The 13,286-nt window shown below is 39.6% G+C and overlaps 1 protein-coding gene across 2 annotated transcripts in view; it reads right to left on the bottom strand.

Annotated features, from left to right (window-relative positions):
- Positions 1–10,492, bottom strand: part of C6H12orf50 (chromosome 6 C12orf50 homolog) — a 56,727-nt gene extending 46,235 nt beyond the window's left edge. Inside the window, exons 1-3 of one of the 2 annotated variants that reach the window (XM_075552737.1) lie at positions 10,439–10,492; positions 6,809–6,928; positions 6,334–6,454 (exon numbers count right to left, since the gene is read on the bottom strand). In XM_075552737.1, the coding sequence (XP_075408852.1) occupies positions 6,334–6,454; positions 6,809–6,928; positions 10,439–10,492 (295 nt within the window). Of the gene's footprint in view, positions 1–6,333; positions 6,455–6,808; positions 6,929–10,438 lie in introns of those variants that run through there. The other variant, XM_075552739.1, reaches the window with a different exon arrangement.
- Positions 10,493–13,286: the final 2,794 nt, after the last annotated feature.

The raw sequence follows: 13,286 nt of genomic DNA, 5'->3' as shown, positions 1-13,286 counted from the left end.
CCATTTGATCACCTTTTGAGACATTTTTAAATGATTTCGGGTTTTAAAGTTTCCTGCTTTCTTTTGTGATTGAATTTTTTCTTTGTTTTGTCAGTGGGTTTTTTTTTTGTACCTTGGTTTTGTTTTATATTATTTTCCTAAGAAATCCAGGATAGCTAAAGTGATGGAGACAGTAATGGATTAATGATTGCCTAGAGGCATGGCAGGGGAGCTGGAGGAGAGTGGGGAGCTGAAAACAGTGAAAATGGGAAGGAACCAAATGTTCCAAAATTAACTATAGTGCTGATTGTACAACTCTTCTTGAACTGTTAAATTGTACGGTATGTAAAGTAGATGCCCTCAAAAACATTCAAACAAACATAAGAAGAGCCACCACTGGGTGCATGAGACATCCCTGCCTGAATTGGCAGAAGCCGCAGAGCATTGTCACCTTGACACCCCAGAGAAGAGGAACTGTGCTGAGATCGTGGGTCAGAGTGGACTAGTCACACCAAGACCATGAGACCAACAGGAACCCAGCTTGCAGAATGGGGTATGCTTTGGGCTCCTATCAGTGTTAAGGGAGCTTTGAATCAGGGTAAAGGCCAAGGGGTCATGTGGCTGAGAGTCTGAGGACCAGAGAGAGACGTGGCTGCTGGCAAGAAGAGGCACTTTTGTGGACAAAGGATCGTCTTTTTAATATTTTCTGATCCTGAATTGTAGCTACCTGCTAACATCCATAATCATGAGTATTATCTGCGAATCCGGCATGACCACTTGCAACCGATCATTAAGTGTGGCAAAGAAGTAGAGTGCTGTGGGAAGACCGTTGGTCATCAGAATAAGATAAAGAAGGATGGAGGGTGGAGGCTTGTATGACCTATGCCTCATAAGGATCCTCCTCAGGTAGGTGTGGAGTTGGATCTTCTTCCCATTAGTGCAATGGAGGAGGTAAGATGTGGCTACCATACCATTTCCTGGTGAAATTGAGGTTTTAGCTTTGGACATGTTAAATGTGAAATGTGTGTAAACCATCCAAGTTAAGAACTCAAGAGGATAGTTGACCATAAGGACCTGAACTTTAGGAGGGATGTACGGAAAGGAGTGATGAATTTGAAAATCATAGTTATATGGATAGTACTCAAAGCCAATATTCTGAATAGTAGTGCAAAGTGGTTGACGGGGAAACCAGGCCCAGCCAGAGCTAAGTCTTAAAGCAATCCCATGTAAGAGGCTGAGTAGATGGGGATAAATCAGAAAGAGAAAGTGACAACAGACCATTAGGGATGTAAGAGGGACCAAAAAAAGGCACAGTGTCACGGATAAAGGGGGGGATTAAATGTGTCTAACCCTGCTAATGATTCAAGTTGTATAAGGACTAAGAACTGACAATGGGATTTAAAACGGCATGTTATTGGTGACAGGGGCTAAAAATCCCTAATTAGTATGGGATTGAGGGGGATGGAAGACGGCATCATGGTAGCATTGTGGATGGAGCGTTGAGCTGGTAACCACAAGGTTTGTGATTCATGGGGACAAGATGAGTGGCGTGCTCCTGTAACGATTTAGTCCCCGAAATGGTAAGGAACAGTCCTACTCTTGTCCCAGAGAGTGCCTATCCGTGAGCACGTGAGAATTGATAAGACTGCAACAGGTAAGGGGGGATGGAGGGTCTGGTGATAGATAATTCTTTTAAGAACTACTTCAAAGGGGATAATAGTTTTTATCTAATTTTTTTTCTTGGATTGCTAGTCAATTGTTAGCTTGTGAAAAAATCATCAATAAACTAAAATATTTCAATAATTAAGAAAAACACGTACTGTATGGAGATATGAAGTACTGAATAAGGGTGAAAAGAAAATAACTCAGGAGAGAGGGTGGCATGACTGAATTCAATGACCTTTAAAGGACCATTTAGTCTGCTGCAGTTGAATCCATTATAACTGATTGGAACCCTACAGTGCAGAGCCTCCACAGCTCCTTAAAATCTAGTTAACACCGGCGGGGGCGGAGGGCAATAGGATGTAGACAAGAGTATGGAAAGCTCAAGGATCCTGCAGGAGCTGTGGGTTAGCATGGGCCTGTCGACCTTAAGGTTGGCCATTCATATCCTGCAGATGCTCCTAAGGGAAAAGGTGAGACTGTCTCCTCTCACACAGACATCCAGCCTTGTAAACCCTGCACAGGACCACTATGAGCTTGAATTAATTTGATGTCAGTGTTTGGTTTTAGTTCATGAACAGCTCACGTATGGTAAGAGTGGAGACGGAGTAGGAGGACAGAAGCTAGCAGATGTGGATAACTGTAGTGAGGGGAATTTATGGCACTTTTCTTTGCCAAAGTTTCTCGGTCCACTAAGTTATGCTAAGCCCAGTAAAAGCATCTTTGGAGAGTAAGTAGGGGGAAGAGGTATTTGAAGTTTAAGGACAGGATAGAAATATAATAATGGATTAGAACAGTAGGGATGAACTGAAGGAACGTCATATAGTATGATTGTCAGCTAGTATTAAGAGCTCAACTGAGGTTCCTAATCATGGATTGAATCCACCACCATGGTTATATATTTTTCTCCAACCGTATTAAGTAGCAGTATGCAAATATTGAGTATACGGAGAGTGTACTGAACCAGCATAATTGTTGTTAAATGAGTACAGTGACGCAAGAAAGCGGCAACGAAGTGGAGGATGTGTTTATGGAGCAGATTATCTGAGGGAGATGAGAGAAGCTATCAAAGGGTGCAAGATAATGAAGAAGCGAAAGAATAAATGGGTCAGACGTCCCAGAGGTTTGTAGCGTAATTTAAATTAGGCTTCTAATGAAATTTTAAAACTAGGTGAGAGTATGAGACACAGGGTGATAAGATGACAGGTTAGAGGGAAGTAGTTGGAGTCTAGACTCTGACCTTGAAAGTGAGTTGTAGAAAAAGAGGAGAATTCTTTCGGTAGAGAAGAGGAGTTTAAAGTAGTGAGACACCAGGGTGACGGCTATAAGAGGGGATCCCCCCCAACTAGATTTTTTTCAAAGCTATGTATTTAAATGCTTTTACAAAACAACCTTATCACCTTCAAAATACTCTCCAATTACACTTAATGCATTTGTCAAATCTGCGATTCTACTTTTGGAAACATTTTTCAAACTCATCTCTTAGAATGGCTGACAGCACCTCCCTCATTCTTTTTGTCACCTCTTCTACATCATCAAATCACTGTCCTTTCATGTCCCTCTTCATTCATGGAAACAAATAGAAGTCACACGGAGCGAGGTCAGGTGAGTAAGAAGTGTGGGGCAAGGGGGCATGCCGTTTTTGTTTCTTTTTTCAGCAACTGAGATGGCTGCATGAGCAGGTACATTGTGGTGCTGGAAAACCAGTCCCCCATCTGCCACAGATAGGCCTTTTTTGGGTCACAAACTATCACACAATCTTCAGAACCTCTAAATAGAAAGCCTGATTAACAGTCTGACCCGGCGGAATGAACTCCAAATGCACTACGTGTCCCCATGTCATCTGTTTGGGAAGTTGACGGATGTTCAGATCGAGGTTTGTCATCAACTGACATTTCACCGATTTTTGAAACAAGAAAACCACTTGTACACTTGAGTTTTTCCCATAGTTCTGTCCTTGTGAGCTGTGTTCAACATCACAACGGTTTCCATGGTATTTTTCCCAAGCAGGAAACAAAATTTCACAGCCACAAGCTTTTCTCTTAAATTGGCCATCACAGAAAACTAAGTTCAAGTGAAACAGCTTTTATGAAATAATTCACTCTGACCAGAGAGAACCTTCCCAGGTGACACGACTGGATGCACTAACTCGGAAAGAGTTGCTGGATTCTCGCCTAGCATGGGCAGGATGTGTGTGTGCCCACTACCAAAGCTCTGCTCTGCCCAGCACAATTCTGGTTCTTTCGGGGGTATCCCCTTCTTTATATATTTAAATGAAAAAGAACTGATACATGAGTATTGATAAAGTGACTTGTCACTGGCATTTTCAAATGCTGAAAAATGAGGAGTAATGACCTAGGTATGACATAAACGAAAACAAGTAAAAGAAACATGGAGAATTTAACTCTGAAGAGTCAAGCTGCATGGATTCAGGGAGGTGTGGCAGAGAATAGTTTAAAACTGGCAATGATAGTCAAGGTAACTGCTATCTCACCTTTGGGTGCAGTGGTACTTGAGAACTGGCAGAATGAGCCGCGCCTACATGAAAGCCCTGCAGGAGAAGTTGGGGTCTGGATAGAACCACTTTACATGAGAGCAGAAAGATGATGGGAAGGTTCAGGGAAACAGATGAGAAAGGATTCTACAGGAACAAACTAGGTAGGTAAAGGAATAAGTCCGTTGAGCTTCTTGAGTTAATGGACATAAATTGTAATAAAGGACAGAATTAATTCAAAATATGTATGTGGGCATGATCTTACTATGTTTGGAGAATGAAGTAGGTGTGTGGGGCTTCCTGTTGTCTCTTGCAAGGGCAACCCAGTGCTGCAGAGATGGGCTTACAGAGCACAGACTCCCTCAGACAGTGTGGAACTACTGATCCTGGAAGACACAGTAGAGCTACTCCATGTGGTCTCTGAGGCTGCAAATATTTATGGGAGCAGACCGCCTCATCTTTCTCCTGTGAAATCATATCAAAGACATTTTGCTCGCAGCCTAACACTTATCCCACTGTTCCAACTAGGCCCTTCTCTATGGAGGCAAGAAGGGTGTTCATCTCAGCCTATGGATCTAATTACTCTCCCATTATAGCTACAGAATGACTGGGGAAGACAAGAGTTTGGTTCAAATACATGAATCTAATTTTCACTCCTATTGGGAGAGAGAAAAGCTTATTTTTCATGCCATGTCACTTATTGAAGATATTGAGACTCTTAGGAAAGCCAGAAATTATATTCAGTTTTCATTTCCATAACTCTAAATGAGAATAATAAAATGCATCTCCATATCACTTATGCCAGGGTATGTCTTATTAATGATGATCACAGTAATTATAATCTACCTTGGTATTGCACTCATTTTTGCCCAGAGAGGTAGTCTTTTTTACTCTCTCTCCAGGCCTGGTACAATTAGTTAGAGAGACTGTAATTTTTACCCCTATATCACTAAGGATCAAACTACTGAATTGATAAAAAATTAATTTTATTCAATCTATCACATGACTTAAGGTCCCACATTATGTAAGTCAATGAGATTAAGTTAATCACTTAAGTAGATATAGTAAATGTCATCTTAGCAGGTTATGTTATAATAGTTATCTACCTATCCTCTCCACATCCAATTTTACTTAGTATCTGTGTTCAGACACTGTGCAACACAGTAGTAAGGAAGTAATTAAGATCTCCATCCTCATTTATAATCTAGTGAGGATGAGGGCATTTATCAAAGTTGTATGTATATGATTAATACTTTGAGTAGAGACTAAAACAAAGACATCTAAAATTGTCCATTTGCTGAGAATTAGCTGAAGCCAATATTTTACATCCCAACATTCCATTACACTTTGAGTTTATCTCCAGAGCCATGACATCAAAAGAACTATGATGGCCATAGCAAGAGAGTGGAGCAGCCACCGTGTCATGGAAACCTGACACTGTCAGCCTCTTGAGCAAGGTCTTGCCATTTGTTCCTTTTGGTCCAAGTATCTAAAGCCCACCCTTCTCTGAGATTCGCTCAAGGGTCCCTACATCACAGTCTCAGTAACACTCTCAACTCGTTGTCCAGTGGATTCTGACTCACACTGATTCCATAAGGCGGAGTAAAAGTGTCCCATGGGGTTTCAAGGTGATAAATCTTCATAGAAGCAAAAGGCTACCGTCGTTGTGGTGACTGCTCAAAAGCAATGCTATTTTAGTTGTTGCAACAATGGGATCTTATAGTTCCACAACTAAATCTAGAAAGAAGCACAAAGTATGCCAGAAATGGAATTGTGTCATCCTGAGCATGCCCTTAACCTCCCCACCTACCAAGTAAGCCTCTGCACGTCAACGGAGTATCAGGAAGGCTCTGGTCTCCTACCTTGGCTGCAGGTCCATTATGCTTTGCTGGGACACAGGCTCACTTAGGCTGCTGAAACCAGTAGTCCTTTCCCTTTCCAAATGAGTAAAATCCATCTTGGGCACACAAACATCAGAGAAATTCCAGCTTCTTTGTTCACTTCAATATCTTATTAACTCCTTAATGACCCATTCTAAACTTCATCTTTTGATTCTTCACAGAATCTTTCGATATAATCCATTGGCTAGAAAATTGACATTGCTTACCTTGTTGTGTTTTATTTAATGCAATTCTACGCTGCTACTCCAAGATCAGACTTTAAAATGCTATATCCATGTTATTCAAAAATATACTCACTGCTACTTGGTGGCAAAAACAGTCCATTGATATTTCGAGGTTTGCTGTGATAAAAGACACAACTGATCTTCACACAGCCAAGAGGCTGAGTTTCCCAGAAGCATGAAATGCTGCAGTTTTGCTAGATAGATGGGATGGGGGAGATGTAATAATCAGACGCCACATTCACAATAAATGCAGTGTGCTATAATAGGTTTTACTACTGACTTATGATCATGTGTATTTCCCACCTTTCAGTGTTTCTTAGTCATGCCCTTTCTTTAAATGATACAATGGATGCTCCTAAAACAGGTTCCTCTATTCTTCTAAGAATTTAGATTTAGCAACATGTTAAATGCCAGAAATAGAATTTTTTGCTATTGGCAGTGAGACAATAATTTTCTCATTGCTGTAAACCTATACATATATATATATATATTTCAATGTTATTGAACGGCAAAACACGTGACACATTGATGATGTTGAGGAGCTCTACCTGCATTTCCATGTGTCTAAATCTGCAAAGGGGATCTGAACATTTTCCCTCTCTCCATAACGAACACACAGTGTCACTGCCAAGGGCCTCTTCGCAGTGTCGAAACCGGCACTGGGAACCCTGAAAGGAGGGCAAAAAGTGATCAGCGCAGAAAACTAAGAATACATTAATACAAGAATTGCTAATTAATGAAGTATGTAACTATCAAGTTAGAATCAACGAACAGTATTCTGCTAAATTTTAGAGTAGAGAATCAAATGTCAGAGTATATGTTTAAATTTTAGCAAATTGGTCTTAATGAGAGACAGATAAACTAATATGATAATGTAATAATTAAATTGTACAATATACCTTACGCCTCTTTGATAACAAAACACTTAAAAAACCCAAATGACTCACTAAGGATAGACCACTAAGCATAAATATATATATATAGATCCACATGTGGAAACAAACGCTGGCCACTGCCTTTGGGGAAGAGATGTGGGTCACATATAAGAAAAAGTATTCCATTTATTTCTTCTGTATTTTGACGCATGCCCCTAGTTATTGCTTGTCTGTTACCCCTCTTTCTTTCTGGTCTTCACGCTCTCCCTCTTTGATGGAGACTGTAGCTCTCGGAGAACAGAGTGTTGGAGGGGATGTGAAGTCAGATAAACCCATACCCCAAACCTCGGGCTTGACTACTTGCCCACAGTCACAAAGTTAGTCCATCCCTAGACCTGTATCCCAGTTTCCCCCTCTATAAAGAAGGGATAAAATCCCGTCTCCTGGGCACATCTGCTCAGAACCAAGGGGGCAAACTAAGAGGGAGGGATACAGAAAGAGAGAGTGGAACACAACCTGGCCCACCAAGTCCCAAGGACAATATTCCTGCTCAGAACAGTCAACGCACAGAAAGGACCATAGGGCCAGCCTTGCAATGAGACATGACCCCTACCGCTATGGGGGCAACACTGGAGACACTGCGAGAATTGTGATCTGACCCCACCACACTGGGGAGAAACACGCAAGGGCGTGCACCAGAGCAGCAAGAGGAGCAAAGCAATGAAGTCCCTGAGGAATCCCAAAAATAGACTTCAGGGGCAGGGCATGACACCTCATCAGACTCAATCAAACAACACTCATAAAGGTCAACAGGCCTGGAACAACAGGCTTTTCTCTTTCTTGTTTTTGTTGTTGTTATTGTTTTGATGTCTATTCATATAAGATAGGCAGGATAAACAATCCTGAGGAGAAAACAATGGAACTGTTGATTCTGGAAGGACATAGGAGAGGGGGAGGCAGGGAAAATGAAGGGGGAGCCAACAAACCCAGGAACAGTGAACAACAAGTGATCTAATATTGATGGCAAGGAGGACATAGGATTCCTGGTGGGGCTTGATCAAGTGCAATGCAGCTGAGAGGAATTACTAGCAGCTGAATGAAGGTAGAGCATGATAGTGGGGCAGGGTAAAATTAAAGGGAATAGAGGAAAGGACTAGGGATCAAAGGACATTTATAGAGGAATAAATACAGACATATACATATGTAAATATATTTATATATAACAATAGGGATATAGTTCTGTGTACATATATTATATGTTAAATAATAAGGTAGCAGATGGACATTGGGCCTCTATTCAAGTACTCCCTCAATGCAAGAACACTTTGTTCTAATAATCCGGCATTCTGTGATGCTCATCTTCCTGATACAATCTCTGAAGACAAAATGGGTGCATAAACAAATGTGGTAAAGAAAGCTGATGGTGCCTGGCTATCAAAAGATTTAGTCTGGACTCTTAAATGCTTGAAGATAAACAAGCACCCATCTGGCTGGGAAGCAACAAATTCCACATGGGAGAAACACACCAGTCTGTTTGATCATGAAGTTTTGATGGGATCAGGTATCAGTCATCAGAAGACCCAGAACAAACAATCATATTGTTGCAAATGTGTTTGGGAGGCGGGGTGGGGCAGAGCAGAGATCCAAAGCTCATCTGTAGATAATTGGATATCACCTCACAGAAGGGTCACAAGAAAGGGGTGAGCCAGCCAAGGTGCAGTATAGCACCGATGAAACATACAGATACAATATTCATCTACTGCTTTAATGCTCCCCTTCCCACTATCATGACCCTAATTCTACCTTACAAATCCAGCTAGACCAGAGAATGTACACTGGAACACACGAGAGCTCTCAACACAGGTAATCAAGGACAGATACTCCCCTCACGAACAATAATGGGAGTAGGGATACCATGAAGGGAAGGGGAAGGTGGGGGGAGAGAGGGGAAACCAATCGCAATAATTGACATATAACTGCCTCTCCTACAAGGGGGACAAATGACAGAAATGTGGGCGAAGGGAGACAGTGATTGGTGTAAGGTATGAAGATAATAATTTATAAATTATCAAGGGTTCATAAGGGTGGGAGGATGGGGGAGGGAGGAAAAAATGAAGAGCTGATATCAAGAGCTCAAGTAGAAAGAAACTTTTTGAAAATGCTGATGGCAATATATGTACAAATGTGCTGGACACAATGGATGTATGGATTGTTATAAGAGCTGTAAGAAACCCCAATGAAATTATTTTACAATAAATAAATAAAAGTATTGAATAAATTTGAAAAAAAAATCCTCTCCTTAGAGGAATTTTTGAATGAACGATGTGATGTGAGATCTTCTGAGTTCTATTGGTATTCTTTAGCCATTTCTCAATTTTGAGAACCCACTGGCCACACCAGTCCCTGTACTCAGTATGTGGGGCTACGGCATGTGCATGGACGAAGTTCTTGGACCACATTGAGCTTCACTTCCATTTCTACTTCTGAACTGGCAAGGGCCGGTGGCGGTGAGGGAGTTTTATATTGGGGTTTAGTCTGAAGGTTACCGCTAAGAGGAGTGGGTCTCATGTGCTTCACTCGGGTTTCCTCATGAAGACTTTAACTGAGGCACAGTCTTGTTCACGGGGCCCATGCTATCAGAACCAGAAACCACTAGTCATGGAGGTTTTATATTTATTTCATTTCATCCAACCTAATTTCCGGGATTACATGAACACTTTTTACTTATGTAGCTTTATAGACTTTGATATTTATAATTAGACCATCTGTGTATACTACTTCTTTTTCTTTTCCCCATATTTAAATATTTGTTTCTTAGAAGGATTATTGACAAGCAAAAATTTAGTTTTACATTAAAGAATTACACATAGGGAGTCTATTAAACTTATGAAAATAAATTTGAGTGGCATAAAATCAGTCACTTGAATTTATATGGTTGGAATCATTTTAACTAAAACAGTAAAGTAAATATGATAATGTTTTTAATACACGGGATTTTATGTCTTAACGAGTCATAATATAGGCAATAGTGCCACTAGTCAATGACAAAGCCATAGGCATCTAACTTGCTTATGCAGTTTCAAACAAATCACAAGTTTACATTATCTCAGATTTCCCTCAGAGAAATTCAATATACCTAAAATACATGATGAGCTTTTTATACAGATTGGAAGTACACACACAATTTAGGGGGATATTAGTTCATTTTCATCCAGCCATGCAAATTATAAATTACGGCTATTCTCCCTTCATTCTACCACAAAGCTTAAGCAGGTGAGGTACTGTAGATTGTACAATATTTACCTTTATGCATGTGGAATTAAAAAAGAAATAGCAGTCATTCCCAACTTCTGCCATTTTCAACTGTCTTGCTGCTAATCCAATGTTTATATATGTAAATACATATGAGAATTGCAGAAATGCAAATATAAAATCTATCAGTGTGTATGGGGGAAAAGGTTTCTTTTCCACAGACTTTCAGGCTATCAATAATAATCCCTTAAAACTGAGCTTTACACATTAGATAATCCTTAACAAAATTTAAATTAGAAGATACCTTCTCTAGCTTTGCAGAAATGTTGAAAACGGTTGCTAGTCAGCCCAGAAACTCAAACTTCCAGAATTATCCTCACTGTTACCTAATCAATTGTTTGCTCATCATCAATGACCTCAGTGTAACTGCCAGCCAGTTTGACCTCGCGGTACAGTATTTACCTTCCTCTTGAATCTAGTATTTTAACCAAAAGGGCTCATAAATATGAAACAGTGTATGTTGTCTGCCAATCTGATGGCAGAATCTGGAACATTAGCTAGTGTCTATTTAATTAAGAAGAATTAAATTTTTCACCAGTTAATATTTATTTTCTAAGTCCTTATTTCTATATATAGCTTGGAAACAAAACTAAATATTTAATATAAGTTAATAGATAAATATGTTATCCCTATTACAGGATAATAAATAGGCTAAATATGTACTCATTGCTATCCAATGATTTGGGGAAAAGTCATATTCATTCAACATATATTAAAAAGATACCTGAAAACAAATCGAACTACTTATGTATCTTAGAGCTACATCCCGTGCATTTTTTCATCGACAATAAAGGGAAGAGTCCTTCTTATAACAAAGTTTCCAGGGTGCTTTCACATTCTGAGACTTTGTTGAAAACAAGGTAAGATCCTTAGATTTCCAGAATGAGATATTTCAACCAGCAGGTAATGAGGTCTTCGTTTTACTATCCTTATTGAAAGAACTAGAACATAGCATATACGTGTGTGTGTGTGTGTGTGTGTATACACACACACACACACACCAAAAAATGGTTTAAAGTGCCAGAGATAACAGATAATATTAGATCAAATATAAAGATAAACATCTAAAAATAAAATAAACTGCATTTTAGAAAGTTGTTCTATAACTATTTATAACTATAAATAAAAGATTTAAAAGGAGGAATGTGTGCTATTAGATCATGAATAGAAAAAGATCTGGTTAAATCCTTAAAAGTAGAAAAGTAGAAAATCATGACTCCCGTTTTGCCCTATGTTTCTAGAACAATAGAGTATCCATCTTAATTAGAAAGGCCATTGGGAAAACAACCCAAAGGAGTCTTTTCAGTTGGTATCTGACTTCAAATAAATTCCCTGATTGCCTATGATCTTGTAACTACATTGGACTATTTTAAATACAGCTATCAAAAAGCATTGCTGTATGATGACATGTAACATCATCATTACAGTAATTGTGAGAATCTATAGGGTTTGGTGGTTTGTCAGGTAAACATTCAACAGTTAACCACAAGTTTGGTGGTTCAAACCCACCAGCTGCTCTGTGGAAAAAAATGAGGCTTTCTGCTCTTATACAAATTTATATTGGATCACTTTGAGTTAGAATAACTCGATGGCAGTGTTTTTAGTTTGCTAAACATAGAAGAAATGCCGAAAAAATATTTTTACCCTAGAAAAAAAATGCTTTCCCCTCAGGTTTTTCCATTAGAAACTGCGAAAACACACCAAATCTGAGTAACTAGTTTTGCTACTGCAGGGAAGAGTCTATAGATCTGAATATCTGATAGTCCCTGGACTACCCGGCACCCTAATTTCTTCTTTTTTCCTTTGTATTTGCTTCTTTCCTTCTTCCCTTGATTCCACTCCCCTATCCTTCTTTCTTCTCTCTTCTTTCTTGTGAAATCCAGTCTAATCTAAGCTATGACCTTGAGAAGTTTTACTTCTGCAATGGAGACTGAGGGGAGATTTGCCTCCCCGGCAGGGGTAGGTGTGTAAATGCTGTAATTACATTGTGTTGGCCAAAGCAGACTCTGTCTTTCATCTTAGCCGCACACCAGAAGATTGATATGAGAGAGAAGAAAGCTTTTCTTCCAGTTTCTAATCCTACAATTCCACTTTCCTTATCAGGGGTTGGTGGCTGTTCAGGTTGAAGAGAATCAGACAATACCTGGAGGAGTAGAAGCCTTGTTTGTAAGTGTGATTTCTTCTCCCCTTCCTTGGGCTCCTCCGTTTGTGTCAGAGGTTTCTCCAGGCACTGATGAAACTTACTCTAGAGAGGTGGTCACCTTGCTGCTACTATTTAAAGAGCAAGTGGAATGTTTTGGGAGATAACTCTTCCTCCGAGATGATAGAATGCTGGACCTGAAAGATTCTGTGGCAGTTTGAAAAATAGTGGTTGATAGCTGAAGGAGTTGTTTACATAATTGTTGGCCCCTTAGCATTGGTGGTAGACTATACAATAGTTAGCAGTTACTGGTCCCAGGATCTCCAGCCAGCACCCGTTGTTTGTTGTTATCTTGTTTTACATTTTATTTGTCTTTTTTTTCCTATGCAAAAGTAGAAGAGAATAAATAATTTGAAATGAGAAATTTCTTCTTCCCTCCTTCCCCAATGCATAGGGCAAAGAACAGTAACTTTTTTCAAGAAATTGTTCTTTAGGTCCCTTTATTATTTCGCTACCTCTAGCTGAGATTCAATTTTTTATATTTTCCAAGGGTAATTCAGTAAAATGCCAGACAGTTGGATGTTTGCATATAGGAATATTCTAGAAATTTTGGGCACGTTTATGAAACACGGCAATCAAATCAACTCTCCCTTTCAAGTTTAGGCTGATAACTACAAGTTTCAATGAACTAGAAGGGCT

Source organism: Tenrec ecaudatus, chromosome 6, assembly GCF_050624435.1.
Source record: "Tenrec ecaudatus isolate mTenEca1 chromosome 6, mTenEca1.hap1, whole genome shotgun sequence".
Classification (NCBI taxonomy): domain Eukaryota; kingdom Metazoa; phylum Chordata; class Mammalia; order Afrosoricida; family Tenrecidae; genus Tenrec; species Tenrec ecaudatus.
Note: the sequence above shows the minus strand (reverse complement) of the source record. Positions and strands in the feature narration are given on the sequence as shown.